A 21019-nucleotide genomic window follows, 5' to 3' on the forward strand; every position below is an offset into this window, starting at 1 on the left:
TCTAGAAGTGCGTATCGATTTGGAGGAGATGGATCCTTGCAGACCCTAACTCCCTCTTCACTTCACCTGCCGAAGTTCTAATGAGAAGCTCAACAGAGAATTTCATCTGTTTTTCTCGGTGTTAAGCCAATGTCCACCTTTGGAACTTATTCCTCAAAACCAGAAAATGAGGCAAAAGGTCCAATATGAGGAAATTGGGTGGAAAGATGCAGTGGAAGCAGGTGGACACCAAAGAATCATCTGGAAGTAGTGGAGCAGTTCCCTACCATGAGGCCCCAGACCAGGAAGTGCCTGGGTGGATTGAGTGAGAGTGTTGACAGGAAGTACAAACACATGTTGAGAATGCCTGCCTCAGAGACACACCAGACACGGGGGCATTCATATTAGGGTAGGAGAACCATTTACTCACCGATAACCACCAGTAGGAGCTAAGTGTTCCAGATCTCTCTGAATTTTCCCTGAATCTCAGATATTCAGGGCTCTCTGAGCACACCACATTAATCTGCCTTTCCCTCAGTGACTGAGACAAAAAAATAACACTGTGACCTGCAAGTAATATGTATTCTGGAACTTTTAACTGCTCTGTTAATTCAACCTAACTTTCAAATTTAAGTTTTCATTACCTATCTTGTATTTCTCATTAATTGAGGTCAAAGCAAGGTCTGCAAGTATCTGGTCATAGACTTGTCAAATTTCCACACATGCTATTGTTGGGCCTCCCTTTGTCTCATAGCAATAAAGGAACTGTTCATCAAGTTGGACTGCTTTCAAGTGAAATGCTTTTACAGTTATCAAAAACTCGAGCTATTCTTCTGCATTTAATCAGTTGCACAGTGAACATTGCTTTTCTCCTCCCATGACTTGAATAATAACCCTTAAGTAACTGTTCCTCTCTTTACCATCTAACCAATGGCTGCCCAGTTTCAGAATGTATCCATGTTAACTAAAGCAACAAGATTTGGGGTCCCAACTAGAAACTTCACCATCAACCACAATGCAAAAAAAAAAAAAAAAAAAAGAAAAAAGAATGCATGCACAACCTGATTATATTTTGAAAAATGTGTAAATAGGTTTTTACAGTAGACTATTAGTAATCTCCTTTCTAGAAAAAAAAGCCATATTTGCTGATATCAGCAGAATCTCAGGTCAAATATATTCTCTAGATAATGACTGTCTTTTAAAAATACAGAGTGTCCTCATGGCAATAAGTATATAAATGCATCTCAGTGTTTGTGCTGTGTGTAGAATTATACTTGCAACTGTAGATATTTTTAGATGACATTTTAGATAATGGTCTTTTTGTTTTTAATGAACAAAATCTGGACTGCTTACTTTCATGACAAAATTCTACGCAGTGTTATTACCTTTAGCAAAGATCTCTGCTCAGTTTTAGTACAGTCATACATCACGTAACAGCAGGGAGACATTCTGAAAAATGTGTTAGGTGATCTCATCGTCAAGGGAAACGTCATAGAGTGTGGCCCCTTAATGCCATCAACAGATGATGTAAACAGGAGATGTATGAGGCTGCTGTTTTATAGTCATTTTTTTTCACTATTAGGAGCACACTCTAAAATAATAATAAAAAGTACATAAAGCAAGAGGTATTCATGGAAGCTGGCCTGTAAGTGTCACCAGGAAGAGAAAACCAGAATGTGGGATGGAATGGATGCTGGCACCTTTCCGAGTGAATTTCAAATGGAAAGCCACTTGACTCCACCGTCCAGTTAGCAGTCATTATTTTCTCTTCCAAGTAACTCGAGTAAAAGTAGTGGGAAAAGGCCCTTCCTTTAAAAAGAGATATACCCACTACCCCCTACAAGTTTGGAGCCTTATTTATTTGATCTTTTCAATAATTAGTTTTCTATTTTAAATTATCCACTAAACCTTGAATGATATGGAATTCCAACTGACTGCACACTGGCCATTCTTTTGTGTTTCCTGGAATTTCCAAGTTAATAAATAGCACTATTGATTCTGTTTTAAATTTGATATTTAAAGATTCATGAAGCATCCTACAATATAAATTTGCACTTTTACACCAGAGTTCTCATTTTCTGGAAAACAACTAAGTTTTCTTTTCTAATTATTCTTTTAAAAGAAACTTTTTTAAAAAATGCACAACTGAAACTCCTATATAATCACCCCAGTAATTTACTTCTTTAAAAATGAATACATTAAAGGACTAAGTGTCAATTCTAATCCATCACAAGAAGTAAAGGAGAACTTCCAAAGTAGTGACACTTTTTTAATTCTTGCTTTTATTTACAATTGTAACATTTTATTCCCATTTTGAGAATCATAGTGAAAATAACTTGCATATGTTTTATCAACATACTCCTAAGATAGACTCACATTACTTTTTCTTTGAGACAATTTCTAGATTACTATGCTAATCCAATACTTCCTACTTTGCCAAGATATAAAAATTGCCTTATGAAAGTGGATTTTCTGATCTACAAAGAAAAAGTACAGATAGTATGAACATAAATCAGTAACACAGTTGCTCATTACCACTACCAAGTGTCATGCACTGGACATAATTGTATGGAAATGCTTTTATGTGACTTGCAGCTCTGTAGGTTTGTTTATAGCAGCAGCATCACAAATAGGGGAACACTATGTTGAGCTACAACATTACAAAAGCAACCATGTCACCAGGCAATAGGAATATTTTGGTTCTGTTGTAATCTTATGGGACCACCGTATGTGAAGTCCATCATGGATTAACATAGTTACATGGTGCATGACTCTATGTACATGTCAGGTTTTACTCATAACATGTGCTGACATGTGTCATGCATGATTCTCCTCCCACAGGTATGTGTTTAAAGCAGTGTAATTCTTGTCTCTAATGTCTCTTTTCCCATTCTTTTCTTTTTGTCTTTATCCACAGAATGTTTTTGTAGATAAACCAGCATTTCCGGAGTATAAAGTTTCCGATGCAAAAAAGTCCAAATTCATACTTTTGCATTTTAGCACTTTTAAAGCTGGCTGGGACTGGCTTATCTTATTGGCGACGTTTTATGTTGCCGTGACTGTACCTTACAACGTCTGCTTTATTGGCAACGATGACCTGTCCACCACTCGCAGCACGACAGTCAGCGACATAGCAGTGGAGATCCTTTTTATTATAGGTAAGAACCCGCAGTGGGTTTCTTCAGAGATTTGCCTATGGGAAGTAAGTCTTTTCCGGATTTTTCTGATGTGAACTTAAACTAAGATCCATTTGCATGGGCATGATTCAGACTGTGAGGCAAATTTGGGAGAGTCACATTTTTGGATTTCTGAAAATTGCCTCTTCCAGTTTTTCCACTGTTCCTTTATTCACACAGATCTAGACTGATGTTCTTTTATTCTACATTTATTTTGTCAAAAATGGGGCTTGGAAAGAACACACCAGTTGTATTCTGCTAGTGGTCCTGTCCCAAGTATGTGGTTCTGTCTTCATCTTTCTATGCCCTTTCAGCATGTAGATGGTGATTTCAATAAGTGGCCTAGTTACAGAAGCAAAGGGTTACATAAATTAATCAGAAGAAGCTGTGAATATCTTATTTTAACTTAAGAAAAGGCCCCAGGGATGTTTGCTAGAGGGCCTTTATCTCTAGAATATTGGGAACATCCATTGATATCACATCTGCTCCAATCTTGTAAATGTTTTCCTTTTTTATTTTTCCTTACACCTTCATTTTGTTTAGACCATATCCTAGCTCTTGTTTGCCCATCTAGAACACATTCTAAGTTTCTGTTAAGGGTTAAATAAGAATATTATTTAATACTTCCTGTGTGTTATTGGCCACCATTGGCAACTGCTTCTTTACCTGGTCATAGTTGCATAGCACAACATCCAGATGAGATGCAAAGATGAGAGAATGTTTGAAAATTATTTCAAGCAAGTAGTGAACAAAGGAGTGAGAAATGGACCTTAAAAATTCAGAGAAAATAAATAAGTGAAGCAGGTCAAAACCTTTTTTCAATAGTGGTAGTTTTTTCTTAGTGAGCTGTTCAAGGTTTGGGGCCAGAGTGGGCTCTATAGCTCAATATTAATGCCTGTTTGCTCTGAATGAGTTTGTGTGCTCTTGGTGCATCTTTGGCAACACTATTAGTATTGTACCTACTGGGCTCAGAGCCCTTAAGCCCCCAGTTCCCACCCCAAAAGTAGTAAACATAGTATGTTTCAGCCACTAGATGGCGATGTTGTCTAATTAGGTAGCTTGTAATGACTACAAATTTAATTTAAAAAAAAACAACTAATGACATTTTTTTATTAGAAGAGTACAACCATAAAGGGATCTCTGAAATCACTATTGTATATTAAATAATATCTTAAAGTTTCAACAATAATTTAAAATGAAAATCATGGATACGTTGGATGTGTCTAACACCAATCCATTGTGGGTTTACATCCTCTTCCTCTGCCAACCTTGGTTGTCTCCTCCTACCCATCCATGATATACACATACATTATCATCCTAAAAATCACTTCCCATGACCTAGTCACAGTTCTCAAGAACTTGGGCAGTATTCCAACATGTCTGAGCCTGTTTTCTTATACTCAACTGGTTCATAGGATCTCATGCGATAATAGATATTAAGTCATGGTTTAACAAATCTTTCATCATTTTTATTATAGTTATTATTAACAATTCTGTTATTGGAAGAAGTTGCATCTTGAACTTTCTTTTCCACTTTTCCTGAGGTTTAGATATTTGACATACTTAGAAGTGATTTCTGGTACTACATGCTCATTGACTACTGGTTTACCCCCACAAGAGCTCATACCCATGACATATTTTATAAATTTTTGTTTGTTTGTGTGTAGGCTGCTTACTCTACTAACCCAGTTGAGACTGGTGTGCTCCCCTGATAGTTGCTCCTAAATTCCTCCGCATTCTCCCTTACTGTCAGCTCAGGAAGCAAGTTGGCTCTCCCAATAGGCAATACCTTTCCATTATTAGCCACATAAAGGAAATGGAAACCCATTACTATTTTTATGCAGTTCAGTGTCTACAAAGATTACTTTAGATTTTAGACTGACAGCAGATCTTATGAAGCTTCTGCCCGGGAATCCCTTGTTGACTGACTTATTTTTAAAAGCCTTAGGAATTTACTTACTCTTTTTTACTATCTTCCTGCTCTTTCTTTTTTTAAATGAATTTAAGTACATATGCAATTTATTATAGCATATCTGGAAAAATAGTTCCAACTGTCATCGCTCCAAATATGTTTTTCTCAACTTTGGTTCTGTGAAATGTTTCACAAAGATGGCTAAAAAATGATTATTGATAAATAAGCTAAAATACTAGGAGGAAAAAATGCTTTGCCTGTAATGTTGTATCTTTACAATACTAAGTGTTTATACCACTTAACACTTACTAAATATGTGTGGTATGATTCATGTGTGTATTTAGCATACCATTTGTTTCTATTTCTAGAATAGCATTACTAAATTGGCATTTTGTAATGTATCAAATGGTCAGTTTAAAAAAGGGTAAAAAAAAGAAGGGTTTTCCTATAACTAAAAGATAATGTTTATAAAAATATTTTGTTAATTAGACCAACTCCATACAGATGTTAGGCAATGTCATCATTTTTTAAAATGGAAAATAATTCAATGTTCCATGGAAAAAGAATTTGTAGTCAAAATTAAAGTTGGGAGATGATAAATCTTTTTGGGAGATTCACAGTACACTTTAGTATTGCAAATCCTCTAAGAAATCCTGTGATAAAATAAATCTATTTAAATGTGATTAATCCAGCATCATGCTGGATTTATTTTTACCTCAAAACTCATTCCTCCACAGATCACTTAGTAATACTCTTTTGGCATGACTGACTGAAAAACATTCTTCCCAGATGAATTCAACATAAAGTGTCTGAGTATAATTTTGTTAGTCAAAACTTAAATCTAGATGATGGGCCCAAAACTCGCCTAGGTATTCTCTTACTCTTAAATTAGATTCCTCTGTAATCCATATTAGTTCTTTGGAATCAATATGGTGCAAAGCTTGGCTGAGCTATAAAATTTCATGTTTAAACTATCCATTGATTCAAAACCTTGTGGAAACTTGAGATGAAAAGTCACTTAATAGTCATCTAATCCAATCCTTCTTACTTCATAGGTGGGAAAACTGAGGCCTAGCAATATGCCCAAAGCCACAGAACTAACTGATGGCAGATTGATAGACCAAATTTCTTTTTTTAAGAATTTATAGTCCATATGATTCCATTGCACTCAACCTGCTCTCCTTTATTTATAGCAATGAGACAGAAAAGGAGAGAAAGATCCTACTTCTTTTTCTTTCTTCCATGAATATAGAAAATAATAACTTGAATCTATTCAATCTTGGTAGTGAATCTGTTGTATATCAATAGATTTAAGAGTCATCTCTCCCCTTTCTTACTAAAAAAACAAAGAACCTAATTTTGTGCAGGCAGCAATATGACCAGACTCGGGGGGAAAAAAATATGAGTTGATTAAACCAGTACTAATTCTATTCCCCTTATCCCATATCTGGTATAACAGCAAGTGTGTGATCATGTTCTCCACTAGGACATAAAGAGATCTTTGGCAGGTGGGAGGGGGCTGATTGGAAGTAAGTTTTTCCCCAAACAAATAAGAGACAAGCAATGGTAAAAATATTTGCATCCCCATTTTTGCCTTTTTCCTGTGATGTATGAATGGGGTGATAAGATACGATGCTTATAACTATGCAGGCATCTTACAATCATTAGGAGAGAGATGGCAAGGATGTGCACCTCCAGACTCTGTTAGGAGATTTAAATTTTTCCTTTTATTGGAACCTCTCTTAACTGGATAATTGTTGCTAATAACTATATTGTTCTAAAAATACTCGCACACATACATAAAAAAAAATAACACTTAATCATTTGTAGGTCCTTCCAATGGGCCCTTTCAGAGACTCTAAGCTATTCCTTTTCAAGGGAAATAAATGCCTTTTTCTATCTTCACAATCTTTCCACTGTGAGCCTATTTAGGAGATAATTTTCTTATGCTTATTATCTGCTATTATAACCACAAAGCTTAGACTCATAGGCTTGTTCCCTCCAAGAACTCCTCAGAAAACTAAATGTCAAAGGAAACATGGTATACAAGTGTGCTTTCTGTTTACCCCAGTCATAGATCACCACGTTATTTAATATACCTTCCTAAAGAACAAAATAGAGAAACTAATGGGGGGAGGGGGGAGTGATGATATAAGTAAAGGGAAAATAGCCAAGAATTTTCCAGAATGGGAAGAACATATGACTCCTGAGATTAAAAGAGCATTCTAGGTACTACGTAGGATAAATAAAAATATTTCCACACCCAGACAAGGCAAAAAGAAAATCTTCAAAGCTTCTAGAATGAAAGAAAAGTTATTTATAAAGGTAAATAATTATTGAAATCAGGGATGGGATTGTGGCTCATATGAAGAGCACTCGCCCAACATGCATGATGTTCGATCCTCAGCACCACATAAAAATGAAATAAAGATATTGTGTCCACCTATAACTAAAAAATTTTTAAAAATAATTATTGGAATCAGATTTCTCAGCAATAGTAGAGGTCAAAAGACTGAAAAAATTTTGGATTGGGTCTTTTGGGGGACCCAAGAGGGGAAAAAAAAAGCAAGCTATAGGAGAAACTGCAAATTTAAAACATGTTAATTATTCACTGTGGTACAGATAGTATGCTACCTTTTATATTAAAAAGAGGTGGAGGGAGCATATTTAGGTATATATGTACTGGATAATTCTTACACTGTCTTTGGAGAACTGCCCAAGAAATTTCTGAGCTTGCTTGCTTCTAAAGGGTACAAGATCCTGAGAACAATGACAGGAAGATTTTGCTGTTTACCCTCTGTAAAGTTTTGAGTTTTGAGCAGTGTAACTATTTTTGAGTTTTGAGCAATGTAACGATACTACCAAGTAAAAAAAATGAATGAATACAATTACAATAAAAAGCCTAAATATAAGAGATAAGGTAATTACTGAAATTACTGAATTATTGAGCAAAAAAGTAAAGGAAGTGATAAAGATAAGAACTGAAATGAGTGCTTTAAAAAAAAACAAATAAAACCAAAAGCAATTGGGCAAGATCTGATCAATTTGGAAATGCATATAAATCAGGATCTGGCAATTCTTTTTCTTGATGGATTTTTTTTTAGGTGCTTGTGGATGCACCTGGGGACACATGTAAAAGGGACTTGTAAAATGTTCTGGGAAGACATGTAAAATGCTGGGGAATTGTTTGCAGAAGCAAAACAATGGAGGCGAATTAATGCCCATCAACAAGAAGAGGGTACAAACCAAGTGTGGTAGGTGTGTAAAATGAAAAAGTGTCCAGAAAAAGAGTCTGGCACAAAGATGGGCAAGTCAATTTCCCGAGACCAAACCCTGCTGCCTGTCTTTGTAAATGCACATTTATTGTTAACATAGTCATGTTCTTTCCCATATTTTCTATTGCTGCTTTCACATTATATCCACAGACTGAATAATTGTGACTGAGATTATATGGTCTGTCAACAATGCCTAAAATGTCTACAGTTTGGTCCCTTAAAGAAAAAGATTGCCAACCTCTATTCTAGAGCTCTGGTTTCTAACCCCACACTCCCCTTTTCATTACAAATATGTTGTAATGTTCTTAATCTTCAGTGATTTACCTTTTCAAAAAAGTCAATACAACACTTCAACTGTAATATCAGGGAGAATACAAAGGAAATCAATCATAATCTCCTATGTATTTTGATTTGTAAGTGCTGTAGCAAGACAACACTAAGAGACAAAAGGAGATAAACACTTGCACTTACTTGTAATAAGCTAATTCAGATTTATGAGAATTCCATGGAAGAAGTACATGTCAATTAAAGGAATAGAGGTTTAAGCAAACTAGTATCAGGATATATGGGAAGAAGAGCAGACATATCTGGGTACAACAATAGAAATAAAGAAATAGCTAAGTCTAGCAGGGATAGCTTGCCAAGATAAATTTCAAATGATAAAAAAGAGAGAAAATGAGGAAACCATGTATTCTGTCAAATCAGTTGGGTCTCATACTTTCATGTAGTACCCTAGCAATTCCTGTGCTTCCACTTATGATGAGGTAATGACAAAATATAAAAGAGATCCTACATTTCTCTACCAGGACAATTGGACTCTGTGTGGAATAAGGACAGTCATACATCATGTGTACGATCCTGTCCAGGACTAATCATTTAGCATCCTAATCTAGTAGTACTCCCTGATCATTGGGGCAACCCAGAACTATTTGAAAAGCCTTGTTTTCTCAGGGTTATGTTGTAAAGTTATTTCCTATGTTGACTTGAGCACCTCTAGTTCACTGGTTCTCAGTGGGGCTAATACCAACTATAGGGCACATGATAGAAATATGTATGTTTTGCCTTAATTCCCCAATCAGGACTACCATCGCTTGATTTAGTGTTTTCAAATTACAATTTACATATTTACAAAGATTTTACTCCAACTCATGTGAACAGAATTCTTATAAGTATCATATTTCTTATGTACATATACCCATATTTTAATTTTTTCCTGATTTTTTCCCTCTTTTTTATAATGCTTCATTAGGTAATATTTCTATTCAATGATAAGTCTCCAAATTTTGCTGTCTTATAATCTCTATTTCTACACATCATCTAATTCTTATTGTAACCTTGTGATATAATTAAGGCAGATACATTTGTTTATACATAGGAGAGGGGGGATAAGCAGTTTATGCAAGAGCTGGCTAATTACTATCTGAGCTAGGATGAAAACCTTAAATGTTTCATTTGTAAATTGGGCAAAGTAGTCAGTAGCATTATTATGAGGATTTCTTGAGGCAATTATAATCAAGAAATATGCTCACTCACTGTTCAATCAATAGTGATGATTATTCCCAATAATGTTGCCGAAGAGGAAAAAATTTACTTCTAGGCTCTGTGGCTGGAAATGAGAATTCAACTAGTGAAAGAGAGATCAGCAAGGAAAAAGTATACAAGTTTTTATTTAAAAATTTTTATGGACTCATAGATAGGAGTCCACAGATAGGAATATTAAGAACTGAAGAAGGCATCAGGCCCCAAAGCTTAAATACCTTATTTAAGATTTAAAAAATAATAAATAGTGAGAATGTGGCAAGACAACAGACCTTGGGCTAAGGAAAGTAAATTGAGGGATAGTGACTAGGAAATACAATGGCAGAAACTAATAGCCATAAGAGTTATTAAGTAGGTTGTTAATTCAGATCCATTTCAGCATCGACTCCCAATCTTCAGTGATGAGGATGTTCCTCTCTTCCTTTCTCGTGAGAAATTATATGACTTGCTTCTAGGTAGAAAGAGAAAGATCAGAGAGCTTTTCCTATATCTTCTCTTTCTTTTGTGCCTTCAGATCCAAACTGTCAACAGGCCAAAATGGTACAACTTGGGGTGGCATATTCTAAACCCCTTCAATGTTATCAATCCCATATCTCCTCAATTTGTTTTAATATAAGCTATTTTCAGACACAAGCATTCTGTGATACATACTGAATTAACCAGCTAATTTTGAGACTAAGGTACACCAGAGCATTCCACATCTAATAGCTTTCAGGAACATAAGTGCCCCAGGGATTCATTTACCACATAGGGGACCGGAGGCCTTTTCAGATACTAATACAAACTTGGCTCAGTATCCTTTTTGAAAAAGCCAGGAAATGCTCTCTTACATTTTGCATCTACCCAAGTCTCAATTCTTTTAACTGCTGTGCACCAAGGGACTGGTATACTTGGAATAGTCTTGATGGTACAAGAGGCAAGTAGTCCAGGGTTCTTTCTTCCAGTTTCCCATCAGCACACCTACAAACAAGGAAAAAAGCTGATCTGCATTTCAACTCCTCCTCTGAGAAGGTCAGAAAGGTGCAACGAGAGCGGGTGCTGGCTTCTGGTGGCACAGTCTGGAGGGAAGCTGTTAGATGAAGGTTTGATCATCAGCTTTAGTTTTCTGGGACATGGCTCTATTCAACAACTTCAATATGAGCTGGATCTGAGTTTGGTCCTAGTAGTATCCACAAATACATGTGTGTTTCGTACAACTTTCCTCCATATATATCTCTTCACTGTATGCAATCTTGCAAGTATGCCTTTTCCCACTTAATATGGAATGGAGGAGTGATGTTGTATATTCTTCCACTCCTTTCTTATCAATGCTCATTACTCTCTAGTAGAAACCAAGCCCCCAGAGAGGTACTTTGATTCTGTTAGTATTCTTATGTGTCTTGTCTATCAGGGTGATTTATATAAATCTTAGTGGAAACTGAGAAAGTACAGGCATTTTATTGTTATTTCATTATGCAGGCAAACCCCAGTTTGCAATATAATCATTTTGCACTGGAAAGTGTAAAGATATATTTATTCTTTTTCCCCTCAGTTAAAGGACTAAATCTAAAGATACAGATTTGGCTACTGGGGGAAAATATCTCTAACAATAAAGTCAAGATTTCATGGTGAAGAGAGAATTAAATAAATTCTATTCTCAAATGCTTTGAGCATCTGATGTGGGATACCTGGGCTACATAGTTGGAAATTCTGTTTTCTTAAAATTAATTTATTTCTTAGGGTCCAAACCTAAAAGAAAAGTGCCTCCTTCTCTTCCTGTTTCCCTCTTTTGGTCTCATTTTTCTTTCTTCCTGTCTCTTAATATTCTCCCACCCATTTTTACTCCACCTTTTAGACATAGGATGATGGCAGAGATTCACACACCCATATACCCCACATCTGAATAACTGTATTCCTATAATCCCAAACCTTAAGCATGTTAGGAGAGTCTTTCCAGTTATTTTATTTAGCCATTCACACTGATCTTGGATTGAGTAATAGGGGTTCTCACTAACAACTTTAGGTGGCCTCCTATTCATGGCTCAGATTTGACCTTTGTTCCCTGTGACTGTCTATAACCCAACTATGAGAATATTTGGTATCTGTATTACAAGATAAGATAATGGAGTATTGAACAAATGGAATGATTATATTGAACATTAACCATTATCTAGCAATGAAGCAGTGCCCAGTTGGCTACTAACCAACTATTTTCTGTTAAATAAATCTATGCCTGAGGATAGAGCAATAATTAAACAATATCTGGAAAACTACCCTGCTACTTCAGATTTCCAGTGGAATGTAACATAGTCAGTGTCTTATCTCAAAATGAAGAGATTTTATATGTAGAATGACTTGAGGGAAATAGGGCATTGAAAAGTAAGATATTGTTTTCGTGGCTTAAAAGTACCTACTTAAGCAAAGACTAAAATTGCATTTATTTCGCAAATAAACTCTCGGTTCAGGTAATGCTTCTTTTTTAGGCTTTTCAAAATTCCCTATGGGAAGATGAAGCACTGTGGTAAATTAACTATTGAGCTGATACCCAAGATATGTGACCCACTATATTTTCCTTTATTATATGAAACTGCAAAGCAGCTGTTTTTTATTTAATTGGTTCAGACATAGCCATTGATATTTTCCTCAGGCTAGATGTAACAGGCTTTTGTTTGATTTTAAAGAGTACTTTGTTCACCATTAGCAGACCTGTGGAAGTTTGAAAACATTCCCACCATTCTGTGCTGTGAGCAAAAGCATGCTCCATGACAATGTTCTCAACAAACCTACAAATTAAATCCTAATGTATTTTCTTTTGATTGGTTTAATTTCTCTTCTGTTCATTTTCTATGATAATTATGTGAACTTTAATACCTAAACAGTAGAGAAAATAAATCATTCTTGGTTGTTCCCATTCCAAAATGACCAGCACTCCCATGTTAAAACTTCCTGGCTGTTGTTTCTGTGCTTCTCTTGTTATCACAGTCTATACAAATTTGGAGAGCTCGTTTATCCTTGTAACATTTTGATATGAATGTTTTTCCTATTTTGTAAATACTTATAAACACATTTAATAGTTGCATAATATTTCATCATCTAAAGGAACCATTTATTTCACCATGTCTTAATTGTCACACATTAAAGATGATTTTTTGCCACTTATATAAAAATTATAATGAATATTTCTATGAAAAAAAAATATTCACTAACTAAGCAAACATACCGAGTGCCTGTTGTTTGCTGTGTACTGTTCTGGATGTTCATGAAGGAGCAGTAAAGCAAGTAGACACAGATCCTTGCCCTTAAAGGATTCATATTCTAAAAGGAAGCAAACAGTAAGTGACTCAAATAAAGAAAATACATAGCATGTTAGATAGATAGTGGTGAGTTCATGTTGAAGAATAAACTAGAGAAGGGAAAGTATAATTGAGAATCTGATGTTTCAACAAACACAACAGGGAAATGAGGAAACAGCTGTCTTGATTAAGAACATTGGAAGCAAAGGGAACAAGTGCGAAAGGACCTTCTCCAACACGGAGTCAATTTCAGAAAGCGTGGAACTATTGGGCAAAGTATATTAATATATACAGTTTATAGAACATTTTCAGTATTTAAAATCACATTATCCTTAAAGCATTTTATTGATCAAAAAAGCTTTAGTTGAAATGCATTTTGTTCATGCCAATAATTTTCATGGTGATAACCATTGTGAGAAGTTCTAGGTCACATTTGCTTTCTGACTTTTATGTAATACCATAAAGTCATTTCATTTAATGATGTAATTCAGATCAGGTAATATCAACATTTATTCCAGATTCTATTAGATGAAAAATGGAGTTGCATTTGTCTGACAAATGCCAAATTTATTTCACAATGCACATGAATATCTAAATCTGAACATTTTCGAGATGGCTAATATGGAAAAAAATTGTTCATCCCAGAATGAGGTGACTTACCTATTACTGTAAATAGACTAATAGAAGAAGCATGTGCTCATAAAATATGAAACAATGCTGCTTGCTTTGAGCAAGGCTGGGACATTAAGAATGGAATGTTGCTAAATTTAGAAACCCAGAAGAAAATTAGGAGTTCTTGATTTAGAAACTTACTGCAGAGTAGTTAGGTTTTTTTTTTTTTCCATTTGCTTCTTACCAAACATGAACTCTGCCATGTCATTCTCTCCTCTTCCTGCTTTTTCAAGTATGTTCTTTTTTTTAAAAATCCTACTCTAAGTAAAAAATAGTGTCATTTGTGTGACATATTTTCCATTCAGTCTACGGAGTTCACATTTGCCATTGCAATAACCTCCTTTCTCCCAATCACCCCAATATGATTTAAATAAATAAATATAAGTAATAACATTAAAAAGAATTAGGTCTTAAATTAGGGAGAAGTTGTTAAAAGAGTTTTTAGATGACAGAAAACATTATAGTCACCCAGGCCTAGATGAAATTCATGAGATACTTACTGAGAACTAACATGATATCACCCAGGTGGGTGGACATGGGAATCCCTGAACATGGCCTCACCGACCCTCCACAGTCTGTACTCTGCATCTCTGCACTTTCATCTCTCACCACTTGCTCCTCCTTTCTGTGGTTCAGCCATGCTAGAATACTTTCAGATCTTCAACTGTCATTCCTTTCACCCCCTTGCATATTCTTTGTATTCTCCATTTCTAGATAAAAGCAAAGGATGTTTCCTTAGTTTGTCTTTACCTAATAAAATTCTCATCCTTGAAGTATCATCTGTGAGCCTTTCTATAAAATCATCTTTAATTCTTTAGCCATCACCATGAATTGAGGTTAGATTTCCCTTATGAACTATTAAAGTGTTTCCCATTCCCTGATCTTTATAGCCCCATATCATGGTTCTCTAGTTCTCTCCCCACACACATCATATACCATAAATAAACTGAACTCCCAGAGGACATGGACTGGACAGCTTATGTATTTCCACAGTTCCAACAACTAATATAGTATACATTCAACAAATGTATACCTGCTCATGCAATTGTGATAAACAAAATATGAAATGTATTTCACTGAGTTGAAAAACATCTTATTTCCAAAGATAGACCTGCATGGTTTTTAATGTGACCCACCAGGTGATTGTTCTTTATTTTTAAACAACATAGCCCATTTAGAGTTATTAATCCTTAACAAATCAAGAACCATTTAGTGAATGGCAGGTATCATGAGAAATCCCACAGGTTTAGGTGCCCTGATAAAGTCCTTGCAAACACAACAGGTGTCCGGGCACCCCAATAGCCCAATAGATTGAACAAGGGATAAGCTAGCCTTTCCAAATGATGGATGTTAGGATGTCATCTTTCTCTGATGATGATCCTAGCAAGGAGACTCCAGAGGATCAAGGAGCTATTACAGCCTCAACTCAGCTGGACACACTGATCACCTTGCAATTAGAAGTCTTTTTAAAAATTAATCCAAAGAATTATTTAATTATTATTAGGTAATTTAATTCAATCATTAAATTCTCAGCTAAGTTCTACCAGACCTGATATAAACCAGACTCTATGCTTTTGGATGATGAAAAAGATCCTGAAGAAATTGAAAGCATTCTCCCTCTGCTCAAAAAGCTTATGTAATGATTGGGGAAATTTGTCTTAAGTATGAAAAACTCTTTATCACACAGCAAAAGACCAGTAGAAGCCCATGTCCCACAGCATGTAGTATGATTCCAAGACTGCAGGGAAGACATCTATGGTATATTTTGAAATAGAGGTAGAGCTGGTCCTTATTAGTCATTAAATGTGAGCAGAGAAGAAATGTTGATGGAAAATGGGACAAGAGACCATGAATGCTAAGCACTTGGAGTAAGAAGAATTTTATCAAGGTGGCAACAAGGAAGGAGCTGTGTTTGTTAGTATCTACCCCTTCATAATTCCACCTAAGCCTAGCCCTCTAAGCCAAAGGAAACTCATTGCTAGAGTAGTAGAATATTTCAAGAGCACTTCCACAAATAAAGCTATTGGGTAAATATACTCTTAGAAGCAAAATTGAGCAAAATCACAATGAATTCCTGATGTTTCATGTATGATATCTGTTCAGTACATTTATGTTCAATGTTTTCAAGTGGGTATGTCTGGGGATTGCAATAGTAAATAAGACTGTGATTCACTTGGAATGAATCAGACACAGCTAAAACACATGGGTATTCACCAAGAAAAAAATGCAAGATGTTAAGTCTATTATTAAAAATTAGTGGTATTATCAAAAAATCCAACTCTATGCTGTTTACAGGAGACTCATCTCTCAGGCAAAGACATTCACAGGCTGAAGGTAGAAGGATGGCAAAACATATTTAATGTACATGGTTCAAGAAAACAAGCAGGAGTAGCTATTCTCATATCTGACAAAGCAGATTTCAAGCAAAAATTAATCAGAAGAGACAAAGAAGATGATTACATACTAGTAAAGGGCAACATACCCAATTACATGGAAAAACTACTTCATGACATTAAATCTCACATAGACCCCAACACAATAATATTGGGTAATTTCAATACACCCTTGTTGCCATAGACAGGTCATCAAAATGTAAAATAAAAAAAGATATCTGTAACATAAACAGCACTATAAATAAAAATGGACCTAACAAGCATCTACAAAATATTCTACCCTAAAACAGCTGAATTTACCTTCTTATCACTGCATATAGAACTTTTTCCAAAATAGATCATATTCTAGGACACAAAGCAAATCTTAGCAAATACAAAGAAACTGATATAACCCCATGTATGATATCATATCATAATGAAATGAAGCTAGAAATCAACAGCAAGACAAATAATAGAAACCACATAAATCCAGGGAAATTGAACACTGTGGATCAAAGAAGAAATGAAATTTGAAATCAAGAAATTCTTGGAAAGGGATGAGGACTGAGATACCTTATCAAAATCTCTGGGATGGTATGAGAGCAGTTCCAAGAGGAAAATTTATAGCACTGAATGCCTACACTAAAAAAAATTTAGAGATATCCCAAGTAAATAAGCTTATGTTCCACCTCAAATCCTTAGAAAAAGAAGAACAAACTAACCACAAAACAAGTAGAAGACCAGAAATAATTAAGACCAGAGCCAGAATCAATGAAAATGAGGATAAGAAAACAATACCCAGGATCAATGCAATGAAAAGTTGGTTCTTTGAAAAAGATAAATAAGATTGACAAGCCCTCGGCCAAACTAACCAAAAGAAAGTATGACAATCTACAAATTAACAATATCAGAAATGAAAAAGGAGATAGCACCACAGACCCTTCTGAAATCCAGAGGATTATCAGAACCTATTTTGAAAATGTATACTCTTAATAAACTAGAAAATCTGGAAGACACTGACAAATTTCCAGCCATGTATACCTGCCCAAATTGAATCAGGAAGAGATGAAAACCTTAACAGACCAATATCAAGTAATGAAATTGAAACAGCAATTAAAAGCCTTCCAAAAAAGAAAAGCCCAGGACCTGATGGATTCTTAGCTAAGTTCTACCAGAACTTTACAGAAGAACCAACACCAGTTTTTCTCAAATTATTTCATAAAGTTAAGAGAGGGAAAGTTTCCAAATGCTTTTTATGAAACCAGCATAATCCTGATACCAAAAGCAGATAAAGAAGCATCAAGTAAATAAAACTACAGTCAAATATCCCTGATGAGCATAAATGCTAAAATTTTTAATAAAATATTAGCAAACTTCATTCAAAACACATGCAACATGATCAAGTGAAATACAAGATTGGTTCAACATATGTAAAAAAATAAATACAATTCACCACTTAACAAAATTAAGGATAAAAATCACATGTTCTTCTTAATAGATGAAGAAACGTTATTTTTTAAATTAATTAATTTATTTATTTTAATTAGGTATATATGACAGAATGCATTTTGATTCATTGTGCATAATTGCAGCACAACTTTTCATTTCTCTAGTTGTACATGACGTAGCATCACACCATATGTGCAGTCATACATGTACCTAGGGTAATGATGTCCATCTCATTCCACCATCTTTCCTGCCCCCATGCCTGTTCCCCATCCCTGCCTCCCTCCCTTTGCCCAAAGTTCCTCCATTTCTCCACCATATGCACTATTCCCATTATCCACTTATCAGAGAGAACATTCAGCCTTTATTTTTTTGGCATTGGCTTACTTCAACTTAGCATGATATTCTCCAACTCCATCCATTTATCTGCAAATTCCATAATTTTATTCTCTTTTAATACTGAGTAATATTTCATTGTGTGTGTATGTATGTGTATATATATATATAGATAGATAGATAGATAGATATAATATATAGATATATAGATATATCACAGTTTCTTTATCCATTCATCTATTGAAGGGCATCTAGTTTGGTTCCACAGTTGAGATATTGTGAATTGAGCTGCTGTAAACATTGATGTGGCTATGAATATATGAAAAAAATATTCAACATCTCCAGTAATTAGAAAAATGCAAGTCAAAACTCCTCTCTCTCTACCCCCTCCACTGTATAACCCTGAGGGTCTCCTTCCATTTCCATGCAATTTCCCTTCTCTCTCCCTTTCCCTCCCACCTCTCATCCCTGTTAAATGTTAATCTTCTTCTCATGCTCTTCGTCCCTACTCTGTTCTTAGTTACTCTCCTTATATCAAAGAAGACATTTGGCATTTGTTTTTTAGGGATTGGCTAGCTTCACTTAGCATAATCTGCTCTAATGCCATCCATTTCCCTGTAAATTCTATGATTTTGTCATTTTTTAATGCAGAGTAATACTCCATTGTGTATAAATGCCACATTTTTTTTATCCATTCGTCTATTGAAGGGCATCTAGGTTGGTTCCACAGTCTTGCTATTGTGAATTGTGCTGCTATGAACATCAATGTAGCAGTGTCCCTGTAGCATGCTCTTTTTAGGTCTTTAGGGAATAGACCAAGAAGGGGAATAGCTGGGTCAAATGGTGGCTCCATTCCCAGCTTTCCAAGAAATCTCCATACTGCTTTCCAAATTGGCTGCACCAATTTGCAGTCCCACCAGCAATGTACAAGTGTACCCTTTTCCCCACATCCTGTTATCAAGACTTTCTACAAACCAAATAAGAATATGCTGAAATCAGGACTCCAATAGGTTTCCATTTAATCATTAAGTTGTTTTATTTTTTTTAAAAAAATCCAATAATTCCACAGTTTAATATCTCATTGGAGTTATACATCATTGAAAAAGTGAATAATTTATCAAAAGTCAAAACAGGTAGTCTGTACGCACACCAGTGTGCCTGGTTTCTGGAAGTCTTTTGATACGCTGGATTTCTGTAATAAAATGAAAACAATGTACAAGGTCAATATAATACAACTAATTAGTTATAGGCTGTAAGTGGAGAATTTTAATAGATATCTGCTGGGAGTATGCACTGTCTCCTTTGACCTGCCAGCAAATTCACCGTCATGCTTACTTATGCATCTAAAGGTGAATAACATCAGATAATACAAACATGAAAACCCTTGGCTATCACACAAAGCATGCTTGTTTTAGATACCTTTTCATCTTTGAGTGCCAAGAGCTCGGCACAGGTCAAAAAACACAAGTTCTCAATAGCAATATTTATATAATACTTAAGTAGATTGAAAAGCTGAAAAGTACAGCTATACTTAGCTCTTTCAAGAAGAACATGAGTAGTTTTGGGAGCAATGCATGTGAAAATCAACATAAAAAGTTTTAAGTTAGCAAAAGTTTATTTTAGAAAATAGTATTGTAAAATTTCTTTTCTTTAAATCCTTCTAACAACTGCTAAAACTGCACTACTAAAAGCATTAAAATCAATTCTAAAAGCATTACTAGAAGAATTATATTTCCCTCACATTTGGCAAAAATTGGTTAGAAAAAGAATCCTAATAATATCAAGGATTGTATTGATAAGGCTACAGATTAACAAGAATTCTGAAGACACTGCTAGTGGTAGAGTACATTTTTGCTAATGTCTCACAGTGGACCATCTACATTAGGATGGTAAATTTAATTCCAAGAACTTTACTTCTCAAAGGACAGTAATCTTCTACCAGAGTGATTTTCTTTTTCTTTACTGTGTTAAAGACTGGGAAATTTCTTTTCAAAATTAAAATTGATGAGGAGGCTCATTTATGTAATATGAATAAAAACACAGCCTGAAAAGACCAAAAGATGGATGAGTGGAAAAGGAGGTTGCTAAAGCCCCAAAACTCTCCCCTGAGACCCATGAAACTTTGTTGTGATGTACATGAAACTCAAGACTAAGATCAGGCTGTAAAGAGGCGAATATATCAGTAAGGGACAGTTAAAAGAAATGAAGCTACTCAGGAAACAGAGAAATGAATATGATGACTGAGGATGAATATTTATAGAACGGGCTTTTGGGTGGGAAGGGATAATATATTCTGTGTTGCTGCTGAGGACACAGCTAGAACTAAGAAAAGAGGCTTACTAGGAAGAAGGTGTTTCCTCTGATTTGAGAAAAGTTAAGAACTACCTAGTGATGGGCATGTCCCACTAATATGGTGCTCCCCCAAAGCAGCAAGCTCACCATTATCAGAAGCATTCAGTGACTCGTTGACCCTTGTCCTTATCAAGGGTGTCATGGATGGGATTCCTGCATTAGAAGAGATACTAGGAGAGAATATTCTTAGGTCCCCTCCCTCCTATGTGGGTCCATACGTTGTCAATGTTAAAGGTCAAAGCTTATGAGTTCACCATAGACTGATGACAGGGACCCTATTAATACAAAGCAGAAGCCAAAATACCAGGATTTCAAGGAGACCCTGTCTCTAAATAAAATATTAAAAAGGAGATATCGCTCAGTGGTTAAGCACCCTGGGTTCAATCCTCAGTACCAAAAACAAATTAATAAATAAAATTACTGGGATCTATCATCCCTCAATCCACCTGCTTGCAATTTTTTTTTTTTCATCCTCTCCTTTTCTTCCAAATGCAGTTGTACTTAAATGTTGTTTCTCACTGGGACTGCTGCTCTGTTTTCCATAAATCTTTTACTTTCAAGTAAGCCCAGAAGGAAAAATGCTGACAAGGGTCAAAAGATAGGAAGATCTTATTCACTAATATTGGTGACTGGTTGCAGACATCCTTAGGATTGTTAAACCCTTGGGCCTGTCAATCAGCTCTGTCTT

At 35.4% G+C, this 21019-nt stretch overlaps 1 protein-coding gene across 1 annotated transcript in view; it reads left to right on the top strand.

The window, feature by feature from the left end:
• The window catches only part of Kcnh8 (potassium voltage-gated channel subfamily H member 8), a 346203-nt gene that overhangs the window by 197195 nt on the left and 127989 nt on the right, over window positions 1-21019 (top strand). The window contains exon 5 of the mRNA XM_027923181.2: window positions 2897-3137. Coding sequence (XP_027778982.1) covers window positions 2897-3137 — 241 coding nt within the window. The remainder of the gene's footprint in view (window positions 1-2896; window positions 3138-21019) is intronic.

This window comes from Marmota flaviventris, chromosome 1 (genome assembly GCF_047511675.1).
Source record: "Marmota flaviventris isolate mMarFla1 chromosome 1, mMarFla1.hap1, whole genome shotgun sequence".
NCBI lineage: Eukaryota > Metazoa > Chordata > Mammalia > Rodentia > Sciuridae > Marmota > Marmota flaviventris.